The 25,281-nt window shown below is 42.8% G+C and overlaps 1 protein-coding gene across 3 annotated transcripts in view; it reads left to right on the forward strand.

Annotated features, from left to right (window-relative positions):
• Lmo7 (LIM domain 7) overlaps positions 1-25,281 on the forward strand; it is a 214,716-nt gene that overhangs the window by 95,086 nt on the left and 94,349 nt on the right. For all 3 annotated transcript variants that reach the window (XM_036199233.1, XM_036199235.1, XM_036199234.1), the window contains one exon: positions 21,933-22,039. In XM_036199233.1, the coding sequence (XP_036055126.1) occupies positions 21,933-22,039 (107 nt within the window). Of the gene's footprint in view, positions 1-21,932; positions 22,040-25,281 lie in introns of those variants that run through there.

Genomic DNA, 25,281 nt, shown 5'->3' on the forward strand with positions numbered 1-25,281 from the left:
GAAACCTAGAGATGCTTTCAAGCCAAGTCAGGTGAAGATGGTTTATTTTGATGATATATCAGATGCCTCTTGTGGTAAACCAGTGTACAATCATGAACATGCCAGCTCAGCTCACTCCTTCATTCCTGTGCCGTTCCCAACAGCAATCTTTCTTTGACATCTCTTATCTGAGGTTCAAAAGAGGATTCGGAATGCACCAGGCCTTTTTTCTCTTTCTGCTTATCAGCAAGCCTGAGAATGAGTTTCTTGGAGAAGGTAATTGTTGGGTAAATGGGCTTGCCCATGAGCATTGGTTTCCACTGGATCATTCAGCAGAGGTTTGAGGTTGAAGTGGGTTCTGTGGAGGGTGCTTGTGTGGGGAAGGTGCGCCAGATGTGTCAAAGGCTGAAAGAACTTCTGTGTGGAAATGTGAATTGAGTAGTTAGGGTACTTCATGTGCTTTCTTCTGTGACTCCTTCCTAAATATTTTTAGCTATAGTTTTTCAGCTGATGGGAGCTGTGTAATACATGTTTTCAAAGCAAAAGCAATGGATTGTGAAAATCATGGAGTATCTTCTGAGGTGTGGTAAGTGGCAAGAGAGATTTATATTATATGATTTTCTTAAAACATTCTGTAAATTGTTTTTTCTAGAAAGTCTTGTATGTTTTAGTGACAAGGTTTCTCTCTCTCTCTCTCTCTTCCCCCTGTGTGTGTGTGTGTGTGTGTGTGTGTGTGTGTGTGTGTGTGTGTGTGTATTCCATGGTTTGAGTGTGAACTCCAGAGGACAAATTGTACCAGCTGGCTCTCTCCCACCATGTGGGTCTCAGGGATCAAACTCAGGTCACCAGGCTTGAGGACACATGCCATACTTGCCAAGCCATCTCAGTGGCCCTTACTTGATCATCTTATTTCATAAACAAGTACATTCTTCCCATTTTTTTTGCCTTATATTCATGACAAAACTGTGTTAAAAAAAAAAAAACAACAACACTAACCCAAGAGTTAATTTACATTTTCCAAAAAGTTATCTGGTGCTAAACATGGGTGTATTCAACAAACTGAAACTCAAAACTAACAATGTGGGAAGAAAAAAAAAAATGTCCAACAACAAAGTAAAACCTCAAGGAACAGGCAAGATATCCTGCTGGTGAACAGAGCTGTTGAAGCAGAATAATGTTTACCATGGGATACGATAGCCTTCGTGAAATACAATATTAGTAAAAACAGCAAGGGGGTTAGTAACCATAAACCCTTCGGCCATCTTGGACACCTGACAATGTACTTGTATTTAAGTAAATCAAGGCTTCTTACCCCCAATTACTGTTGTTCACACCCTCAGCACTGTTGACATCAGAGACAGATAATTCTTTGAGAGGTCTGCCCTGAGCATTGGAGACTATAGTGGAATCATCGGCCTCTGAGACTCACTAAAGGACAAAGGTGCTTTCTTTTTCCATCATTTGTGACCATTAAACATGTCTTCTGACATTGCCAGTGTCCCCTGTGTGATAAAACCATCCCTGATGGAGCTGAAGAATCAAGGCAGTATGCACCAGGCCTTTCTACAGGGATCATTTGGCCCAAAGCCTGCAGGCTTCATCTTCTCACATTTTCATTTCGATTGTGATTTCCCTGTGAAAAGCAGTGGTGGTTTCGAAAATGCGGTTGGACTCATGACTTGAATATCAGTGAGCTCCATGGAAAAATTCTTGGTGTGTTCAAATTTGTATGGAAATAGGGGCTGGATTGAACATGTTTGATGTAATGAATTACTTTTGTTCTCTTGCCTGGCATGGGGTTCATACCTGTAATCCCAGTTGAGTCTGGAGGATCATGAGTTCAGTCAGGGCCTGCTTAGGCTCCACAGTGAGTGTAGAGCTAGCCTTAGCTATCTAGCCTAATAATGTCTCAAGAAAACATGAAGCTAACTCTTAGGGGTAGAATGTGCACTGTGGGACATAGAAGCTGATTCCTTATTGGAATGCGGGCTAGCCTCAGCTATCTAGCAGATTCCTCATTGGAATGCAGGAAAGTTAGGGAATGGGGTGACCATCCCGGCTAGCTTATACTGCTGGGTATGTTAATGTCTCTTGGCTTTGTGATGGCTACTCCAGAAATGAGTCAGACACGAGTCATTTCTGACTGCTGTTTTCCAGGTGGGGAGTAGTTAATGTGTGCTTGTTTGTGACACTGTCCACCTCTAACCTCCACTCTCCTGTGCATGGTGTCAGCAGGATGATGGGACTGGTGGAGTCTTGTTCTGCGTCAGTGTACTCCTTTCCAGAAGCTGTGGAAACTTGACCTGGAAACCTGATGTCAGGTTGGCATAGCACGATTTTGCTATTGTGGTGTGCTTTAAACCATTCATGGACTGACTCTATGTACTGCTACCTCACCCTGTTTCTTTCCCTTTTAGGCAATGGTGCTTTTGTTCTGTTTCCACAAGTAAATCCAAAGTGGGAGAGAGAGACCTCAAGAGAATATTCTTTAGGGGAAAAAAATGACTCGATTTTGTTTCTTCTTTTCTCTTTTCTAGAATGGAATAATTTAAGACGTACAAATATAATGAGCCAAAGGAAACTAATGCTCCTGACCACAGCCCACTTATCCAAACAACTATCTTCTTAAGGAACTCATCCTCTGGCTAACCACTGACCTGCATGGGCCTCTGAGGAATTATCTCTTTAGTAATAATTAGCAGATGTATTTATGGACATATTCAGGTGTTTAAGAATAGAAAACATTGGAACCGGAGGTGTAACTTACTTTTTCCCGAGGATATCTAAGGCCCTTGGTTCCATATGTTCCTGAACAAACCCCCAAAACAGTCAGACAAAACCAACCAACCAAACAGAATACTGAAAATGAGTAGGAGCCTAAGAAGCCTATATAGCCAGATAAAATAGCTTTTGTAGACTGTGTAACTTGGTCTTCCTGTAAGACTCCTAACAGAGCAGGGGCTGCTTCTGACTCCATTGCCTGTTTTGGGGACCTGTTCCTCCTGCTGGATTGCCTCATTCAGCCATAATAGAAGTGGAGATACCTAGTCTCACTGCAACTTGATACACCATGGCTGGCTGATATCCAAGGGAGACCCATCTGCCCATGTCTGAAGAGAAACAGAAGAGGAGTGGATGAGTGGGGGAGGTAGGGGAAGGAACTGGGAGGAGAGGAGGGAGGGGAAATTTTAATTGAAATGTAAAAACAAAAAGAAATTAAGATGATAATTAGCTATGTAGGTTAGAAGGAAATGTCCTCTCTTCTGGAGACTTTTTGCTGATTTTGTAGATGACTCCAAAGTGTTCTTCTACATCAGAACACCTGGGATGGCTTCCACCTAGTGAGTTCTCTTTGAATTATTCATCTTTGTCTGTAGTTGGAAGTTTTCCTATGTCCTGCCCGGTCCTGTAGCTGCTCAGATCCAAATAAACACACAGAGGCTTATATTATTGTCAAACTATGGCCATGGCAGGCTTCTTGCTATCTAGCTCTTACATCTTAAATTTGCCCATTTCTACAAATCTATAGCTTGCCCCGTGGCTTGTGGCTTTCTGGTACTTGACGTCTTGCTTCTCCTGGCAGCGTCTGCTTCACTCTCCTTTCTCCTCCCACTGTCTCTCTTGGATTTTCCCACCTGGCTCCATCCTGCCCTGCCATAGGCCAATGCGGATTTATTTATCAACCAATCAGAGCAACCCATATTCACAGCATACAGAAAGATATCCCACAGCACTTGTCTGTTTGATTGCTCATCCAATAAGACTATGTGATTCTGATAGCTGTGTTCCCCATTTTCAGAGGGTGAAAATCAGTCTTTGTAAGCTTGGGAAGGCATGGAGACAGCAAGCCCTTCCTATGATGGGCTGTCTACTCATGTTTAACTCTCCTGTCATTGTAGGGATTTTCATTTCACCACATTTGATAATTAGTGATAGTTCTATGCTTCCATGAATTTTCATGCTCTTAAATTTTGTTTCTCTCAAATCATCTCTTTGGATCAATATTATAGCTACCATATCAGCTTCATGTTTTATTGAGTTAGTAGATGAATCTTTCTCTCCCCATTTTCAAATACAGACAGTGAATATTAGAAGACATTGATAAACTTGGTTAAAATTACTATTATTATTATTATTTTGGCCTTTTGAGACAAAATTTCTCTCTATGGCCCTGGCTGTCCTGAAACTCACTCTGTAGATCAGGCTGACCTCGAACTTAGAGATCTACCTGCCTCTGCCTCTAAGTGAGTGCTGGGCTTGCATCACTGCTGCCTGGTAAACTACAAACCACATTTATAAGTTGTATAACTTTGACTCAACTTCTAAAATGGCTCTATGGTCAGTCTCATTCAAAAAATATTATTTTCTTTTGAAACAGTCTCATGATATGGCCCAGGATAGCCTCAAATGTCCAGTCCTCCAGTCTTGGTCTCTCATGTACTGAGACTCATTGTTTCTTCATTAAAACAAGCACCACTAAGAGAAGTAGAGTACTATATCTTCTATGTAAAGAATAAACAATATTGTACATTAATATTATTGTATTGCTTACTTATGTAAAAAATTACCAAGTAAAAGTTAAGCATCTACTGAAAATAAGATCACATTAAGAATCAAAAATGCTTATTTGTTGTTTTTTGTTTTTTGTTTTTCAAGACAGGGTATCTCTGTGTAGCTTTGCACCTTTCCTGGAACTCACTCTGTAGCCCAGGCTGGCCTTGAACTCATAGAGATCCGCCTGCCTCTGCTTCCTGAGTGCTGGGATTAAAGATGTGCACCACCATCACCTGGCATGTTCCATGGTTTTATGATAATTTATTTACTTATCAATATATGTTTCCCTGGGGTTTCTGTGGCTCACCATCTGTGTTTTGAAATGGTCTCAGGATTATCCAGCATCAGATCTGTTGACTAGACAAGGTCATGTTTATTGGCCATTTTGTTGGTAAGAAAACCTTAGCTATAAATGCTGAGTGCCTAAGCACTTCCATAGAAGAGGCATATGAAGAAGGCAGTGGTGGCTTTGCTGTTTACAAAGCACTCTCAAGAGACTTCAAGCCTTTTTATCTCGTCACTTCTCTCCTCCTTTCAATAAAAAATAAGTGTCATCAAGACTGGGGATTTAAAACTCATCATCAACTTTGAGTTGTTCTATTTTGTGTGTGTGCTAGAGGAGTACACATGCTATGGCAAGTGTGCAGAGGTCAAAAGACAACTGTGGAGCCCACTGTCTCCTTCCACCTTCATGTGGGCTCTGGGGCTTGAACTCAGGTCTCCAGGCTTGCAGGACCAGCACCTTTACCCTCTGAGTGATCTCACTGGCCCCTTCAGTTGTTGCTGATGTGCCCAGTTGATGATGTAGTGCAGTAAAGCAGGAAACTCCTGTTTTATTTCAAGCCCCAATCACTTAATCATGGTGCTGGCACAAGTTCAGGAGTGCTTTCCTGTGGCTCCCCAGCCTGCTTGTTTTTCAGTCTGAGATCAACGTTTATGTACCAAGTTTCTGCCTTGAGGGCAACTTCTTTTTTCTGTTATAACATTAATGATTTAGAATTGCTGAAGCAACACTATAACTTGCAGAGTTAAAATAATTAATCTGGAAAAATTGATTCAGTATTTGAGTAGGATTATCTCACAGTTTCATTCCAATAAACCCGGAAGAGCCCCTTTTAAGGTCATTTTTGTTATGCAGAAATTGCCAATTGAGGAGCAAATGAGGTTGATAAGAACTAGAATGGAAGGTTTGAAACTGATGTGAGGCACTAGTCCCTTGATAAGTCTCAGGAAGGCCCTCCCTTCCTGGAAACATTTATTGAATGTCTACCATGAGGTCATGCCGCTTTCTCACACTTGGGACAAGGCTAAAAAGAAGGTAGAGGAAGTTCTTCTCTCTGCAAGCTGACCTTCCCTGCAGTCAAGTGAGAACATGACGGGGGTCCTGTAAGTGAACGATGTTTTGATAGATGCCAATAACTCCAGTGGAGAAAATCTAATACTGCCTTTGTTGCCAGCAATTGTATGGGGAAGATAATAGAAGTAGACCAGCAATGATTCTAATGAGGGACCTGAATGAAGTCTCTGTAAGGAGGGAGCTTTGGAAGGCTGGAGCCAGTGGGAGTTTTCCAGACCTAAGGAAGAGAGTAGGGTCTGCTTGGGTGAGGAGTGGTGGGTAAGCCAGATTTGAGGAAGCCTCATGGGTTCTGGTGTGTGAAGCACAGTTAGGAGTCTTAGGGGATATAATGAGAGAATGTAATTTGTTGTTCTAAGGTTAGTGGTCGCTGTGGTTGTGGGTAGACATTATCTGTGAGTACGTAAGAAGCAGTGTGGTGTGTGTTTTAAATGGGTGGATTGTGTGGTGTGTGTTATATCTGAATAAAACTGCTGAAGCATGTTCAGTGTTGCTCCGAGAACAGACTGTTTCAGTAATAGTGACAGTTTATTTTCTGTATCAGCTCGGTTGTAATACTGGATGTCCTGTATACCTGTGATGCTGGGCGTTTTTTTGTGAATGTGTGTTTAGAGGACATTAACATTTGAATCAGTAGATGAAGGAAAGCAGATAGAGGTGGGCCTTACCCATCAGTCAGTGGAAGGTCCGCCTGCCCGTAGAAGCAGGCTGAGCTTTCGAGTGAGAGGGAGCTTGTCAGCCTGCCAGAGCAGTCATAGGGGTTTTTCCTCCCTTTGACTTGAACTGAAGGACCAGTTGTTCTCGAGCCTGCTGGCTCAAAGACCACTGTTCATATCCTTCTATCAACTTTCCTGTTCTTCAGGTCTTCAGGCTTTGGAATGGCACTATGCGGTCAACTCTCCTGCATCTCCAGCCTGGGGCATTTCAGGCTTCGTAGTTTCTTCTGATAAGCCCCTACTTTATATTCAACTTTTTTTTTTTTTTTTTAACCGTGTGTGCATGTGCGCATGCATATTTGTGAAGACTATTGGACAACTTTCAGGAGATGATTCTTTTTTTCCAGGTGGGTTGTGGGGATTGAACTTAAATTGTCAGGATTGTCAGCAAGCACCTTTACTTGCTGGGCCATGTGTCTGACCTAAGAAGCCCCTTTTTATATCCAGCCTGTTGATTCTCTTTCTCTGGAGAGTCTGGCTGATGCAGTCTTTCAGGTAAGAAGAGATGATGTCCTTCCATGGCCGAGAGTACAACAGAGAAGGATGATAATAAGTTCCAGGGCAAGAAACAGAAGACACAAACCATGTTTTCTCTTACCCAGTTGTGATAGGTTTCACAGAGTGTCTTAGGCACTGTTCTCTGGCTGTGAAGAGACACCATGACCAGGACAATTATAAAAGAAGGCATTTAATTGGGGGGGGATTGTTTACAGTCTCAGAGGGTTATTTTACAATTGTCATGGCAGGAAGCAGGCATGTGTCCACTTGACAGACAGAAAGAACTCAGACCTTAGCATATGCAAACACCTGCAGTTCTCTCAATAGAGCGGTAACTCTAAGACAGAGGCCATCTTGGATAGTACTTGGGAAGACCATTAGTATTTTAGTGCTCTATCTTAGATTTACTACTGCTGTGATGAAACACCATGACAAAAGCCACTTGGGAAAGAAAGGGTTTGGCTTACACTTCCCTATCACTGTTCGTTAATTAAGGAAGTCAGGACAGGAACTCAAACAGGGCAGGAACCTGGAGGTTGGAGCTGATGCTGAGGCCTTGGAGGGATGCTTCTTTTTTTTTTGTGTGTGGCATTTTTAATTTGTGACACAAAAGACTTCAAATCACAACTAATAAAATTGTTAGGAAAGGACACTACATACTCATCAAAGGAAACATTTTCCAAGTTAGCATTTCTTTTTTTCTTTTCATCCCTCTCATCAAGAAACCTTCCACTCACTCCACACATCACCCACAGATCCCCCTTCCTCCCTCCCCCCTCCTCCCAGCCCTCCCTCCCAAGCCACCCCACATCCCCACAAATCAAGGTCTCCCATGGGGAGTCTGCAGAGCCCAGCACACTGAGCCCAGGCAGGTCCAAGCCCCCACCCCCCTGACTGCACTAAGGCTCTGCAAGGCGTCACACCACAGGTACCAGACTCCCAGAAGCCCACCCATGCACCAGGGACAGACCCCTAATCCCCCTACCCAGGTGCCCCCCAAACAGTTTGAGCCAAACAACCATCCTCTACATCTAGAGGGCCTAGTCCAGTCCCATGGGGTTCCACAGCCACCAGTCCACAGTTCATGGGCTTCCACTAGTGTGGCCGGTCATCTCTGCACATCTTCCCATCATGATCTTGACATTCTCTCACCTACAGTATCTCTCCCCTCTCTCATTAATTGGATTCCCGGGGCTCAGCCTGGTGCCTGGCCGTGAATCTCTGTATCTACCCCCATTAGTCACTGGACAAAAGCTCCATGACGACAGCCAGGTTATTCACTAGACTGGTCACCAGAATAGACCAGTCCAGGCATGGAGGGATGCTTCTTATTGGCTTGCTCCTCATGGCTTCCTCACAGCCTGCTTTCTTATAGAATCCAGGACTACCATCCCAAGGATGGCACTACCAACAATGGGTTTGGCCCTCCCACATCAGTCACTAAGAAAATACCCTACAGACTTGCCTACAGCCCGATTTTATAGAGGCATTTTCCCAATTGAGGTTTCCTCCTCTCAGTTGACTACAGCTTGTATGAAGTAGACATAAGACTAGCTAGCACACGCTCCTCAAATCCACGACCATGAAACCTGAAGATGTGGTCAGGGGGCCCATTAGGATTTCAGTCTGAGCTTCAGCTGACTTCTTTTCTTCTTCCTCTCTCTCTTCTTTCCATCCTGTTTTGTGTAGTGATATTTCTTTGCCTGATTTCTTGATTCTCAATGGGTTTCAGCAACCTCATTTCTATAGACAGGATGTCTCTGGCTGTCTAAAGATAAGTGTTTGGATACCTTTAGGCTATAGAATCTATCTAGCTTTAAGAATTGGAAGTAAAAAAGTGCAAAGATATATGATGAAGTTCATTCTTGTTTTTGCAATTTGGAGACTCTACCTATTAAAAGTCAACTATTGTGTGAAAGGTTATGTTGTAATGTGCTTTGCCAGGGATGATTCCCACCCCCTTTGCCCTGTCCAGCACTATGATCCTTAAGTTTTCATCAGTATTTGTAAGAAAATGTTTTGTATTTGGCTGAATCATGATAATTCTGGTTTAAGTACAGGTTGTATACAAATTAATCAAATGTACATTTATAAAAATGATCTAGATGGGCCCAGCTCCAAAAGGATGTTAAACAGGAATAAATGTTAACTATATTTTAATTGGAAAAAAAGGTCATGGGAACCCAGAATGGTTTTACTTGGTTTATTTTTCTTCTAAACTTGACCAGCCATATTTGATGCATCTTCCAATGAAATGCGAATGAGGGTCCCTGGGTATTGCTAAAGCATATGATGTCAATTAACAGTATTTCCAATGCCAACAGAAGAAAAATGCTAAGCCTGTACCAGGTGAGGTTCAGGTGACTTCCTTCACTGCCCTCTTATCATATGCTGAAATGCTGCATAGTATATAATCACATTATAACCCCTTTCTCCCTATGCTCTAAGTAGTAGCCTACCAACCTTCTTTTATGAGTAAGCATTATTAACTAGTCTTTGGCAAATCTTGAGCACTGTGAAGTCCAGCCTTGGGTTATGGAGGCTTTTATCCTAGTAAGGGAGGACCTAGCACACAGGACCTGCCTTAAAGGAGGCTTAGACATTGCTGTAGTTGGTAGTCTCAATGGTAGCTTGCATTATAAACCATGGAAACTGGCCAAGGAGAATTTGGATGGGACTGAGGTTGCTAATCTACTGATTTTAAGGTAGAGGGTCGAGGTGGGCCCAATGCACTCACAAGCCTGTGTATAGAGGAAGAGGGTTGAGGAGACACTGATAACTTATCTGAGGCAACTTGTTTTGAAGATAGGACAGGAGAGTGAGCCAAGGTGTTGGGAGCCATTAGAAGAAGGGAATGTAAAGTTTCTCTTAGAATGCAGAAACTTAACTGGTGGACACCTGGATTTCAGCCCAGTGAGAACTTAGATCAGTGATTCTCAACCTGTGAGTCGTGACCCCCTAGGGGTTGAATGAACCTTTCATGGGGGTCACATATCAGATATCTTGCATATTCGATATGTACATTATAATTCATAATAGTAGTAAAATTACAGTTATGAAGTAGCAGAGAAAATAATTCTATGGTTGGGGGTCACCACACAATGAGGGTTGCAGCATTAGGAAGGTTGAGAACCACTGACTTGGATGGATGACTTGTGGACCTGAGGTAATAAAGCTGGGTTACAGGAATCTTATTGCAGCATTCGGAAGCTATTACAGGGGTTAAGTGTATCTGTCTGAATTACACTGCCATACTTGACCAACCCAACAGGGTAATTTAGGATCTGGGATGGGACTGGTGACCTTGGATGCCTACTTTTCCTCTGTTTAAAATACAGACAATGAGACTTTGTAGTTTTTTTTTTTTTTTCTTTTAAAGGGAATTTGAGTAGGATAATATTTGTAAGGTATGCTACCTGACAAAAAGCAAAAGCTCAGAACGAGGAAAAGCGTTGCCAGTTGCAGGACCAGTGAAGATAACACAAGAAGTGAAAATGCCACTCGGGGACAAGGGACATTTAAAGCGATAATGTGACCTTGGGGGAGAGCTGCTGGGGTCTTGGAGGATGGACTGCCGTTCAGTTAGCTAAGACGTATGTTAGGAATGGAGAAAGAAGTTTCACTGTGCACTAAGTAGGTGAGTTTTGGAGCAGTGTTTTACCTTTAGGAGCACCGAGACTTTGGAATGACTAAAGGGAGTGAGCCTGGAGAAGCAGCATGTCCCAGGACTGGAAAAGTTTGCGTCAGGGCTGATGATCTGGGCTCACTGAGTGTATGAGGTGGAGGTGGGGCAGTGGCCTGGCCCAAGGAAGTGCTCCCTCCCAGCTGGTTCTCAAGTGTTGCCAGGCAATTTCCCTTCCCTAAATTAGCTTCATAAAAGCAAGCTCTCTCTCTCTCTCTCTCTCTCTCTCTCTCTCTCTCTCTCTCTCTCTCTCTCTCTCTCTCTGTCTCTCTCTGTCTCTGTCTCTCTCTGTCTCTCTCTCTTTCTGAGTTGTTATGATGCAATTTTGAAAGCAGCTACATGCTGTACTGTGGAACACAGAATCCTTTAGCATTTCAGCCTTTTTTTTTTTTTTTTAAAAGCAGGTGAGTTTTAGAATGTCATCACTTTTGATGTAAAGTGTGATTTGAATAATGTGTCAAACTGTCCCCTTATTCGTTCTGTGACTGGACAAAGCCTGTTACTGCTTTTGGGTCGCCCAGTGTCTCTCAGGTTAATTAAACACGTGGGCAAACAGCCTTCACCAGAGCACTCAGTCCCTTTCCCCTGGCTCTCTGCTGCCCTGAATTGCCAGCTCTCAGGTCTGCCGCTCTTACTGTGGTGGTTTTTGCTCCTGCTCTGCCAAGCAGTGCTGGCAAAAACTCAGTTGCCACACTGCTGGCACTGCAGCCGTGGATAATCTCCTGGTCCCTCTGTGTCTCTTGGCAGTTCCTCTACCCTCTGGTTGGTCTCTATTCCTGTTCTCTTGTGGTACAAAACTCAACTGCTGTCCTTGTCCTCAGCTCCTTGGCTCTGAGCAATGACCAAGCTCTTTTCTTTAATAACCAAGGTAACTTAAAAGACAAAACGAAGCAGGGTATAGTGATGTACCCCTGTAACCCCAGGCCTCAGGAAGTTGAGGCAGGAGGATCTTAAATTTGAGCCCTATCTGGGCAGTATAGTGAGATCCTATCTCAAACAGATTAACAGAAAAAGGTTAAGACTAACTACTTTCTTTCCTTATAAGTACAATGGAAAGCTGGGCTGATGAATATTTACATATATATGATATTCCTAAAATGAGTATGTATTTGTTGATAACTGCATTAACTATATTTGTTATTATCTAAACGACATAAGCTATAAGGTTGAGGATGCTTTTACCTCAAAATAAATTAAAAAGCTAAGATTAGTTGAACATGATGCACTTAGAAAACTGAGATAGGAGAACTGACGTGAGTTCAAGGCCAGCCTGGGCTATCTAGTGAATTTGAGGTAAGTGAGATAGTCTTTCAAAATTTCCTCAAAAGCAGCCAGGACCAGCTGATCAAATTGTTACCCAACTTCTTTCTTAATGGCATCTGTATAGTTAAAGTACAAATGTGAATACATTTTAGTCACCCCTACTTAGTGGTTGCTTAAAAAAGAAATTCGATCCCTGTTTATATGCCATGAAAGTAGAATTCCAACACTTTTGGGGAATAGTATAATATGGACTCCAGCATCTCTCTCTAGGGATTTCAGTGCACAGTGAAGAACACTGAGTTCTATTTGGTATTGCTTTTCTCTCTTTGCCTCTCAAGACTGAGGACTTCTGGGGAATATTCCTCTAACATGGGCTGCGCTTGAGAAAGTCTAGAATGAAATCCAAGTTTCTGTGTGTCCACCAGGCTCCTGGGCATAGGCAGTGACACTGTTTTGCGACCTTGCTTTATGGCAGGCAGCTAGGCTGCCGTTCCTCTGCTTCACAGTGTATCACCTTCATCTACATGGTTCCTCTGTGTTTGCATGGGACCGGCTGGTGACTGGTGTCTGCAATCAGTCAATTGGTGTCTGGTCAACAGATGACTTCAGCTGGATGCCTCTGCTTCAAAGGATGCCTACCTCTATATCACTGTGAACATTTTGAGACTTCAAGGCTGCATCAAAATAAGAAAGCAATGGGGATTCCCAAATCACTGGGCCTAAGTGATATACTCTAAGTAATACATGTCATGTACTCTCCTGCATTTTAAAAGTTTTGTTTGCAGTTAGGCTTGCCCCCTTCTGCTATTTCTAAAGCCACAAGAAGAATCTTGGGAAGTAGGACTTCTGGGTGGTATCTTCTCGGAGCTTAGGAGCTGCTTTCAAGGCAGACCCCTACGCATAGCTTCGGTCACTTTTGTAATTGCTTGGGACTTTGAGCTTAGTCATCTGTGATGAATCCCTTTATTAGCCTTGTCTCTATAAAAACTCTTACTTCAGACAGACATGTCTTGACCTTATCTACTCAGGAAATATTGACAGAAAGGGGTCCAAGTGGCGGACTGCAATGACCAGATATTTGGTTGCATGTCTACTTTTATACTCAGGAGGAACTGGGATGTGGAGAATTCTGTGATGTGTGTATTCTCTCTGCCCTTTTGAAGTCAACACAGTTAATATTTATCACTGAAGATTTGCTATTTATTTTTGATCCTTCAAGTAATAATGAAAATGACTTAGGAGCCAGTACAAGCCTAGGTGGTGTAGTTTGAATGAGGATATTGACTTTTGATAACGAATGATTTGATGTGTAATGGAAAATAAATCTGGAACATAGTATCATTCATGTAAGTTAGACTATGCAACATTTTAAAATGTATATAAATATTTGTGTGTATGTGTGTGTACATGTGCATGTACAGGTTAGAGGTCAACCTTGAGTGTTCCCCTGGGAGCCATTCACCTTTAAAATTTATTATTAGTTGTATGTGTGCCTGTATAATGTATGTGTGTGGGTACGCACATGCCATGGCATGCATGAGGAGGTCAGAGGACAACTTTGTGAAGTCAGTTCTCTCCTAGCTCTTTACGTGGGTTTGAAGGATCAAACTCAGGTCACCAGTCTTGCATGGCAAATGCTTGTAGCCAGGGAACCATCTCACAGGCTTTGTCCACCTTGATTTTTGAGACAGGCTTTCTCATTGGCTTCTGTTCCCTGAGCAGATGGACTGGTCAGTCATCAAGGTCCAGGCTTTCCAGTGCCTGAACTACCAGTGTGCACCACCAAGTCCAGCATGGTTAAGTGGGTCCTTGGGATCAAACTCTGGTCTTCCTACTTACATGGCGAGCAATTTATCAACATTGCTTTTCCCCAGACACCCAACATTTTTAAAAAGAACATTACGGTTTTAAACACATTGGAGAGGGCACCTCTTAGAAATAATTTGTTGAGAAGAGATTCATGTAACATAAATTCCAAAGTTAATCATTTAGTGGTATTTATAGTAACTCATAATCACTGAACATTTCAGGGCTTCAAAGTAAAACCTCTTGATCATTAAGTAGTCTCTCCTTGCTTCCTTCTTTAGCCCCTGGCAACCCCCAGCCTGTATTCTGTCTCTAGGGGTATAGCCATTTTAGATACTTCATTTAAATGGCACATGTGACCTTTGAGTACTGGCCTATCTCACTTAGCATTATGGTTTGGAAGTTCACCTAACCTGTAGAGTGTGTTTGTATTTTGTGGCTTTTTTATGGGTGAGCAACAATCTTGAATGCTGACATTGCAGCTTCTGCATCCACTGGTCAGTTAATGGACATGTGAACTGTGTTTGCATCTGTGTGTTGTGCAGAGATCGGCTATCAGTGTGCGTGGTTGTGGATTTGGCTGAGCATCTCCTTGGAGCATCTCCTTGGTTCTCAGGGATATAATCCAGAGGGGAAGGCATGGAGGTGGGTGTGGCATTGGGCAGAGGAAGAGAAGAGTAAAGTCACAAAAGGAGAGAGTCCTTGTGTAGATGAATGAGAGCTTACTAAAACAGGTGTGGTTAATTTAGGTCCCTGACATTCATCCCAATGATGTCTATCTCTGGTAAAAGGACAAGAACATGTGCTAAAGTAACATAAGAATGTTACTCGTTAAATGTTTCTAGAAGGCAACTGGTTTGTCAGGCTCAAAAGGGGAGACCTTAGCAAAGACTTGCCTCACCTCTGGCCTAGGGTTGGAATGTTTGTCAGCTTTATGCTGCTCTCATACTCCATGTTCAGTATTTATAATGATGACAGAGCCCAGATGATGAAGACATGTGGTTGTTTAAAACTGGACATTAATGGGAAAGAGGTGGGACACAATTTGTATTTGGATATAACTGGATGTGAAAGCTGTTTCCTGCCCACCTCCCACTTCCAGAGAGAGAGAGCATCCTAAGGGGTGGGGTACAGTGGTAGCTTTAGGAGGAGGGGCAGGTGACTTGACCAGAAGGCTGTCAGGTGACTAAAAGGTCTTCCTGGTTTGGGGAATCTTTGCCAGGTGCAGTCTCTTTGTCCTTCATGTACTTCTTGGTCCCCAGACTTTACGGTCACTGAAGGTATTCCATTGTCAAGTTCTTGGAGTACCTTGCATTCCTCATGATTGTTGCTCACTGCAGCTCCCTACTTTCCCTTCTGGAAACGTCTTCTCTTTCCTCATGTTTCATAATACTTTCTTTTAGTCTTATTTCTCTGGGTCCTAGATTTTCTTTCTTGACTTTCTTTAACTGCCCTTTAAAAATACTGTAGTTGATTGGGAATCTGTATTCTTTCCCCTCCCTCTCTCCCGTCATCCCTCTCCCTTTCTCCCTCCCTCCCTCCCTCCTTCCCTCCCTTTTTTAATTTCTTGTTCTGGAACTCGAATGCAGGGCCTTGTGGTGTGGTCCAAATGCTCCACTACTGAGATACACCCTAGTGTTATATCTTCTTTCTTTCATTTCCATTTTCCCTTTGGAGATGGGATATTACCGTGTAGCCCAGGTTAATCTCCAGCTTGTGGTTGTCCTTTACCAAGAAGGCTCATCTATAACATTGAGTTCAACTATGGCCAGTGCATGCCTGACTTCTTAAGCCATTTTTTTTTTTTTTCTGAGACAGGGTTTCTCTGTGTAGCTTTGCACCTTTCCTGGAACTAGCTCTGTAGACCAGGCTGGCCTCAAACTCACAGAGATCTGCCTGCCTCTGCCTCCCAAGTGCTGGGATTAAAGGTGTGTGCCACCAATGCCCACCTTAAACCATATTTTTAAGCAGCTCTTATTTTTCAGATTGATTTGTTTGTTATAAAGGCATTTTACTAGCATATGTGTTTATGCATGCTCTATGTGCAATGCCCTCAGAAAGTCAGAGGTAGGCATCAGATCACTGAAACTAGAGTTACAGATGGTTGTGAGCTGCCATGTTAGTTCTAAGAACCATATCCAGGTCCTCTGAAAGGGCTCTTAACTTCTGAGCCATCTCTCTAGCTCTCCTTAAATTATGCTTTAAGATCAACTATTTCTCATGGGCTCTGAAATTGATTTATTACTACCTGGGTATCCAGACCAGGGCATCTGAAGTTCAGTATCTCTATACATTTTTATTTTCCAAATTAGTGATATTCTGTGTTCCTTATTGTAAAACTATTATAGCCAGCTTCCAGGGGGATTCTCCCTTTCTGATAAGTCACTCCAGTGTACTGAGGAATTATACAATTGGCTAGGTGGTCAAGTAAAGAGTTTTCATTTTTGGAGTGAAAAGTCCAGAGTGCTGAAGTCTAGAATCTGCTTTCTGATTAGAGCAAAACCTCAGGAGAGAGAGAAGGGGGAAGAACAAAGTAAGAAACACCAAGCACACAGAAATCATTGGTATTGACAACCGTCCAGAATCTGGAGTCAGTAAATGTTGCTAGAATTGAGAAATAGTTTTCAGGCCTAGGTTAAATTCAGATCATTGGCAGGAAGACAAGGCTAATGATGAAGTTGAGGGTGTGGCAATAAAATCCTCTGAGTTCCTAGAAAGATGTAAGACAGTGCCTAGAACTGTCCAGCCTAGCAGCCGGGTGTCTAAGGTGCTGCAGGGTATCATCCCTCAGTCTTCCTAGAGACTGAAGTAGAGAAGGCTTCTCTTGATGTCCACAGGAGTGGCTGTCTGCAAAGGTAGTGAAGCCTAGTCAGCTTCAAAGCAGAGCTGCCTTATCTGTGAGAGACGGGTGTTTACAGAAGCACTGCCAGCCTACAGGAAAAGACCCAGACTCTTTAATTACCCCAAATGTCTACAGGCAAGATGGGAAGCCAACTGAGGGACCTACACAGCTGCTCCCACAGGCTGCTTTGCAAGGAAAAAGGAAGGCGATGTTTAAGGTGACAGGAAGACTCCAGAGGGAGGAGCCAGAAACCATGAAAATGGTTCCTGACTTTGGGTCCTAACTGAGAAACATCCAGCGTTTGTGGGGACAGGTGGCTCTTCTGTGCCTTTACTTTCTCCACACTTTGACCTGGAGAGTGCTTGTGCTTTGTGTGTTTCCCCACCAACTCAAGCCTCCTACTCTTCTGTTGTGTTTGCCTTTATTTATCCCCATAGCAACACTGTAAACAAAAAGGAGCTATCGAGATACCATTAGGGGTTATCATTTTTTTGTTTGTTTTTGAGATGTCACCTTTGGCCCTGCAAGTGTAGGTATTGCATGTATGTAAAGCAGGCTTTCAGGACAAGAAGAGCAGTAACTTCATGTTCATTCAGAGGCAGTTGGGTTGAGAGGAGCTGTGCTCAACGGCTCCACTTCAGGAAGGGACGTGCCCAACCTCGTGCATGCCTGGAGCTGACTTTGATGATATTCCACTTTCTGATCTCACTTCGATAAGGGATAAGAATTTGGGGGTTATGGTCCAGTGAGATGGCCCAGTGTGTGTGCTGGATAGTTTTTATGTTAACTAGACACAAGCTAAAGTTAATCTGAGAGGAGGGAACCTCAATTAAGAAAATGCCTCTGTAAAATTGGGTTATAGGCAAGCCTGTAGGGAATTTTCTTAGTGATTGATGGTGTTGATAGTGGTGGAGCAACACACTGTGGGTGGTGTCACCCCTGGGCTGGTGGTCGTGGGTCTAATGAGAAGGCAGGTTGAGCAAGCCATGAGGAGCAAGCCAATGAGCAGCACCCCTCCAAGGCCTCTCCTTCAGTTGCTGCCTCCAGATCCCCACCTTGTTTGAGTTCATGTCATGACTTCTTCAGTGATGGACTACAGCATGGGAATGTAAACCAAATAAATTCTTCCCTCCCCAACTTTCTTTGGTCATAGAGTTTCATCACAGCAATAACAGCTCTAAGACAGTGGGTAAAGGCATCTGCCACACAAGGCTGGCAACCTGAGTTCGATTCTTAGAACCCATGGTATGAGAGCATCGCCACCTGAAAGTTGTTCTCTGGCCTCTACATGTGTGCTGTGGCATGCATACATCCATACTAGTATAAAAACATCATACATACACTCCAACATCCCCCCCCCCCAGCATGCGCGCGCGCGCGCGCGCGCGCACGCACACACACACACACACACACACACACACACACACAATACATGCACTAAACAAATATGTTAATAAACAGAATTACTGAGGCCTTGGGAGAGAGTGTGAATTTTTTACATGAGTGCAGTGTGAATCACCAGTGTCCAGACAATGAAGTATTGGAGCCAATAGTCTAGTGTGGCCTGATGATCCTCATATGTTATTTATGTCCTTGTATAGTCTTGACTGAACAGGGCTGGTCTCTGTAACAGTCGAATCTTATAGAAATGATGGAGAAAGACTTTAAAAGCCAGGAAGTGCAGCTTCTGCTTGGTCCTTTCACATCACTGGCTCTCTCTGGTAGTCCTATGGAAACATCTATTTGCCCTGATTTGCCAACCACATGAGTGAGTCATCTTGGGAACAGCTGCAAAACCAGGAAAGCCTTTAGATGACTGCAGACTGGGCTGACTTCTCAGTTATAGCAGGATGAGGGGTCTTCCATGTCAGAACCACCTAGTCCAGGCTATCCCACACTCCAGACTCTACACAATTAGCAGAAGCCACTGTCTTAGGATCATTTATTTTGCGGCATTGCATAACTATTAGAAGTCCTGCAATCAACTGATACAAACTGGAGAGCTTTTTAGCCCTTTCTGGCATTTTTATCCTAGCGTCTTAGTAAGTAAGTACCATTTTTCCTGATGATGAATCAGAGGTGGAGAGGGGGCTGGAGAGAGTATAAAAATCTCAAGACGACTTTTTCTGCAGTGCTTTCCTTCCTTCCTCCCCAAACACTGTAAATGAGAAGGAGCTACTTCGATATATGAGAGCTTATCATTACTAATTATTATTATTGTTGTTATTTCGGGTTGTTTTGAGAAGTTGCCGCGGGCACTGAAGGTGTTCGGATCATCATCAGTGTGTGTGTAAAGCAGGCTCATTTTGACAGGAAGTCTTTTCTAACGATTGGGCTATGGAATATTTGAGGGATTGGGGGTTTGGGCACTGCTCTTCTTGCACAGAGAATTGCCTGCCCTTTGTAATGGGTTGCAGAACTGTATGCCACTCACTGCATGGATAAGAAACATGGGACCAGAAAGCAGAACTAATCTTTCTAAAGCCAGTCCTGGCTCCCAGGCCAATTAGATGAGGTTGACTTCCATTTGTGCTTTGTTATTATTATTGTTTTATTTTGCCCTCCCACCCCCACACTCCTTTTTTGGTAGTTTCAAGTGAAAATAATTCCATCCAGTGAAGGCTGAATGCTTTCTTTTTATTATGCTGAGCTGGGTGTGGCTGCTTGATGTTGGAACAGACATGAAAATTTTATTTTATAATTTTGTATATCCCCTGAGGCAATGCTCTGCCTGGATCCTTTGAAACTGCAGGAAATAAATTACCAGTGGGCTCCAGTCCAAGATGCGATGATGTAGGTTACAATTCTGATTGGAGTAGGACCCATTCCCAGTGCATAGGCCATGTGTGAATTTATATAGAAGGTTTTCCTGCTTTAAAACCGAGTACCACTAAGCTTTTAAAACGGCATTCGGCTTTGTGGCTGGTAAAAAGGCTTTTATTCAAGACTAGGATGTAATCACAACACTTGGGTTTTTCCTTGAACTTTGTTCCTGATAGAGTATGGCCACTTTTGGTTTGAAGTGGTTTCTCTCTAAATACTTAGATGGGTTTTGAGGAATCTGTGGCCTCTCCCTTACTGGATTGTACATTTTGTTCACCAGGTGAGTACCATTATGTTTTTGTAAAATATGCTGGTTGTTTTTGCTCTCAGTTCCTGAAGATTATTCTATGTTTGATTTTGTTTCAGTACTTTATCATTTATTTGTTTGTGGTTCCAGGCACTCTGCTGGGGCCTTTTGTCTGCTAGGCAAGCATTCTTCTACTGTCCTATATTCTTAGCTGAAAGTTCATGTGACTTCAAGCATTCAGAGCCAAGTTAGGCAGATATGAAGATGCTTAATAGTTTATTTTCCCTTTTTTATGTGAGATTTGCTTCCTTGTGTTGGGTGTGGGATGTTGGCCTAATGATTCATTTTTGTTGTCTGCTCTTCTGAGAGTAGGCATTATCAAAATGGTTAGTTTGTGTTTTCAAATAATTACAGATAGCATAGCATTTAGAAACTGTAAGCTTAACAGTGAAATTATCATTGTGTTCCTACTAGAATTTTGGTAGTAAGTTATATGTGTGTGTGTGTGTGTGTGTGTGTGTGTGTGTGTGTGTGTACATGATTGTCCATGTTCATGTATGCATGGATGTATATATATATGTGAACACATGTATATGAAGGTCAGAGGTCAATTTTGGGTGTCTTCCTCAGTTTTTCTCCACTCTATTACCCCCTTTTCTACATAAAGTCAATTTAAAATTAAGTGATCTGTTCAGGTGGCTCAATTTTTTTTTTTTTTTTTTTTTTTACTTAGAAATTTCTGAAATCTTTGGGGCCAACTTATTTCAAATGATACAAACATTTCAGTTCCTAGTCATCCTAGTCACACTGCTTTTTGCTGAGACATCCTGGAACAACCTCCCACATCCACAAATCGTTTGCTGCTGTTGCTGTTGTTGTGGATTGTTCCTGTCCTTCCCATCCTTGGCAGTCACCGCTGTCTTTTCGTCACACTTTCTCTTGCACTTTTCTGAAGTCCCTTATTCTCCGGGGAGCCTGAGTGGCTGATCTGGCCTGCTCGCCTCTCATCCCCCCCCCCCCCCCCCCCGAACTTCTCAATTCTCCCTTTGCTGCCTGTGCATAGGAAGTCCTTCTGCCTTCTCCAAGCAGTAGATTGTCTTCTGGTCTGTGGAGGGAGGGATGTGGGTGTGGCTGCAGGGAGGCCCACACCACAGAGGTGGTGTTGCCAGTCAACCTAAGTGGACAAGCGTGTGCTAGCATGCAAGCAAGGCATTCCCCTGCCCACAACCCCAGTGAAGCAAAAGTAAAGAGTCCACATGGAGTCACCAGGAACTCAGCAACACAAAGTACTTTTCTTTTTCAAGAGCAGTAAAGGGTGATGCCAAAGCTAATCCTAGTAACCAACATGTGTGGTTGCGATGCAGAGCTCTGAAAATAGAATATATCGTGGTCTCGCAGCAGCTTGGCGTAATGGCAAGCATTGGTTTGTGAATCAAGGGTGGAGGTTTTGAAATTAGATAGGAGGGCAGGCTTGGAGGTGGGGGATAAGTTTTCAGTTTTTTTTGGAGGCAGCTCTTCAGACAGGTGCAGGGAATGAGTAATATGCCACTCCCCAATGGTACAGTTCAGCCAATAAGCACCAGGCTTCTCCTGGGCCCTATAGCATGGTCTCTGTGCCTGTCACGAGCTGGCTCAGCAACCAAACCCAGATTCCAGGTGTGGTATTCCACAGCCGTTCTGTAATTTGTAATCATAGAAACAGAACGTTCCTCCTCTTATTTCTTCCCTGCCAACAGTTTCTGGGTGGGTGAATGTCAGTAGCTGGAGTTATTTTTAAAGAGGTGAAGCTTGCCGTGCGAAGCTGGGAAGAGGGCGTTTGTTTGCAGAGCAGAGCTGACATCAAAGTGTGGATTACTGCTCACTGGCTAGGCGCTTGTCCTATAACAGGTAATGTTTAACGTGCCAGTCACAAAGATCACAGAAACGTGTATGCTCGGCCATGAGACACACCACTTTTTATGCTCTGGAAGACTGAAGGGCTATACGTGTCCACCGACTTTTTTTTTTTTTTTTTTTTCCTCTCAAATACACTTATGCGCTGTCCTTGCCACCGCCTCTTTGGCTGACTATAATTGGACTTTGAAGCTGGGAAGTTGTATCATAAAAATTGGTAACCTTTGTCTGAGAGCAAGCTCAGCTAAACAATCACTTTCCAATTCTTTTCACAGGATAATATAAACGTTTTTTTGAAAGCTTGTGAACAGATTGGATTGAAAGAAGCCCAGCTTTTTCATCCCGGGGACCTACAGGATTTATCAAATCGAGTCACTGTCAAGTAAGTTTCACTAGTGTGTTTTACATGTATAATATGCCATAGATAAATGTAATAAATTGGTATATATTTTTAAACTGAAGGCCTGCAGCTTAAGTGAAAATAATTGCTGAGAGATTTTGCGATTACAGAACGATCTTTCCTCTCTCGGTCTCATTCCAAAATAGACTCTTTAAAAAATGGATTGGGGACTGAGAGTCTGAAGCCAGCTGTAACTGATACTGTGTCATGATCTTATAAATCTCTGTACTGACCAGAGTGGCGGTTTATATTTTAATATTTTCTAGCATGATAGTGTTTGGTTGTTCATGGTGAGGATGTTCATTATAATTATGAATTTAGAGGCTATTACTATAATTTAAGGTAAAAAATAATCAGTTTGAAGTTGTTTTTAGGTAGTTGGAAACAGGACGTGATTGTTAACAGAAAATGACAAGAAACAAGCAGTAAAAGCCACTTGTTAATATTTGGAAGGACTACCTGCCTAGGACCAAAGACCTCATTGATAGTGGTTGCTTTTAAAATAACGAACCTTTTCCCACTGTTTTAATACTTTGGACAAGAAGGTAAAAGTGGATGTGAACACACATCTGCGGCTACTCTGTTGGAGTTTATGTGGGCAGTAGTGCTCATGTGTGAGTGAATGGTTTCAGGCACATGGTTTTAAGCTGTGACAAGATATATTTTTTTCCTACCCGTCTAAACTGCATCCCAGAAATCACTAATACAATCATGTCACCAGGAGAATGTGACATGGAAGTTATATAATTTTGAAATAATGCTTCCCTCCTTATCCGGCTCTCGGACTTAATTAACATTTTTCCAAGTGAGGAAATGCTTTTGTTCTATCTGTAGAAATAGTGAAAATGGAAAACTGCATCTATGCTTTAGATAAAGATTATGCCCTTAATGCTCAGTATTGAAGCTTTAGTCATTAGTAAAATCAACTATTGGATCTTAAACAGGGCCATTGTTTCATGAAGAAAAACAATGCCACAGGTATTTCCAATAGTCTGCATTGTCTCCTAGCCGTCTAACCGAAAATCTCAAGCAGCAGGGGATGCTTTAAAACCGGACACTAAATATTTCAGAGGAATAAACTGTCCCATACTGACTTACCTCTCTGTAGCGTGTTTTCCCAACTCCACAGCAGTGATATGTACCTGGAAGGAGAGTTGTCCATTTCTGTTGAATTGAATCAAAGCTTAAACCCTAAGTTTTGCTGCTGAAAATTCTTACTTCTGCCATATACCAGTCCTTTTAACTTCCATTCAAAGGTGCATTTGTTTAATTTCCTTTCCTAAAACCTATATGGGCAACGAAACTTTAGCCTTCAAACTGTTCTTCCCTTAAGCTGGTGATGTGTATTAAGGCTAAGTGAGTTCCCCTCTACAATCATATGGCTTTGAACCTCGGCAGCCTCTGCGTGAGAACTAGGCAAAACATGTTTGTTGGCCCCTAATTTCGAGGGTGTTGCATGTAGGGCTTGCCCGGAGCCACTTCCAGGAGTGCTTGGGTCTAAAAGGTTGACAAGAAATCAGTTTCTGGGCTCAGCCTTCAGTGAAATTTCCTTACTGACAAAGTGAAACTGGGCTTGTACAAGGCTGGCAGAAAACCTGTTGGAGTGGAAACCACACGCCTGTCATAGCAAGGTGTGCCTTGGTCAGGGTGAGAGCCCTAGCCACGGCTCTGATTCTGCTGGAGAACTTTCCGTGCTTGTGTCTTGCTGGGCCATAAAGGGTGAGCTCTGGGTCTACTGTAGTGGGAGGCTCAGGCCCTCCTGGAAAAGATTGAAGATCACTGGCAAATGACTTCCCTTGTGCTTTGAGAAGGAGCTTTTCTTTAAAGGAAGCAGGTTTAAAGAAAGGCAAATAAAGAGAAGTGTGGTTGTTAGTTTTAGTTGTTATGTAACGTGCAGATTCCTGTAGGTCAACTCTTGTCCTATCATTATTGTAGATTAAAGGACTTGGCATCGATTAGATCAGTGGTTCTCTTGTGGAGGCAGTCCCTGCCCCCCCCCTCCCCGGGACATTTGGCAATGTGTGGAGACATTTTTGATTGTCATAGTTGGTGTGGGGTGCTACAGGCATCTATTGAGTGGGCCACAGTGATGCTGAGTGCCCCATAGCCCATAGGACAGACTCAACGAGGGAGGGTTTTCCTATTCAGCAGGAATACTGCTGGGGTTCAGAAATTACGATGTAGACATAGAAGTCTCTCTTTCCCAGCAAAATAGCCACAGGGAAATGAAAGACTCTGACCGGACAGACTTGTGACACTACTATGATGTCACTTCATGTTTACTGTCATCTAAAAACTGCATTTCTGTGATAGTATGTTTATTTCAAAGGCAAGGCTCATTGTGATTTGTCTGAGAGTGTGAATGTGCATAATACTCTTGAGATTGTTTTGCTCATCTGTAAACATTCAATTTAGCAAAACTGTAGTAAGCCATTTGATTATTTTAAGTGTGCTGCCATTATTGAACCATTCAGGCTGCATCTAATTGCTTACAGACCTATGCTGGCCTTGGCTTCTCTTGCAAGGTAGCCATGGTATTCCAAGAGAAAAGAGGAGCAGTTAATGTCCTCTATGTTGTGGAGCAGGAGGTGTTTTTGTCGGTGGGTGGAGGAGACACATATACTGGGCACATTGAGTGTGGGAGAATTGAGTGTTTGAAAGTGAGCAGAGAGAACAGAAGCAGTTACAGAGCTGGTGGCAGTGAGTGACTGCAGGAATCCACATCCTGGTACACTCTTTTCAGTAATTTGTGACTTCAAATTTAATTTGCCATAAAGGTCTGCCAATGAAACAGAACTGGAGTACTCTTTATGCCTCCGTAATTGTACACTGTCACATACGATCTAGTTTCCTTGGGCATTTTGCTTTGCAGGGAGAAGTAGTATGAAGTTTTGCAAGTACATTTGAATGATTCTGTTCATTTTGGTATTGGGTCTTATTCACAAATCAGTAGGGGCCATTTATATTTTTTCTTCAAAGGGTTAATAAATAAACTTAGGGTTCAGTCTCCATGAATGAGAGATGGAGAATTAACCCAATATGTGGCCATGAAACTTAGCTCATATCATTTTAACATTTTAACCAGTTTACTGAGTATCCACACAGAACTGAAGATGCATAATCCATGGGGAATGAGTGATGAGGCACCCTGTACCCAGTGACCACAGAGGCATGCTACAGCACACTGGGAACTCCCCACAGCAAGGGCCAAGGCCTTTGTGATG

The sequence above is a fragment of the Onychomys torridus genome, chromosome 9 (assembly GCF_903995425.1).
Source record: "Onychomys torridus chromosome 9, mOncTor1.1, whole genome shotgun sequence".
NCBI classification, from domain to species: Eukaryota; Metazoa; Chordata; class Mammalia; order Rodentia; family Cricetidae; genus Onychomys; species Onychomys torridus.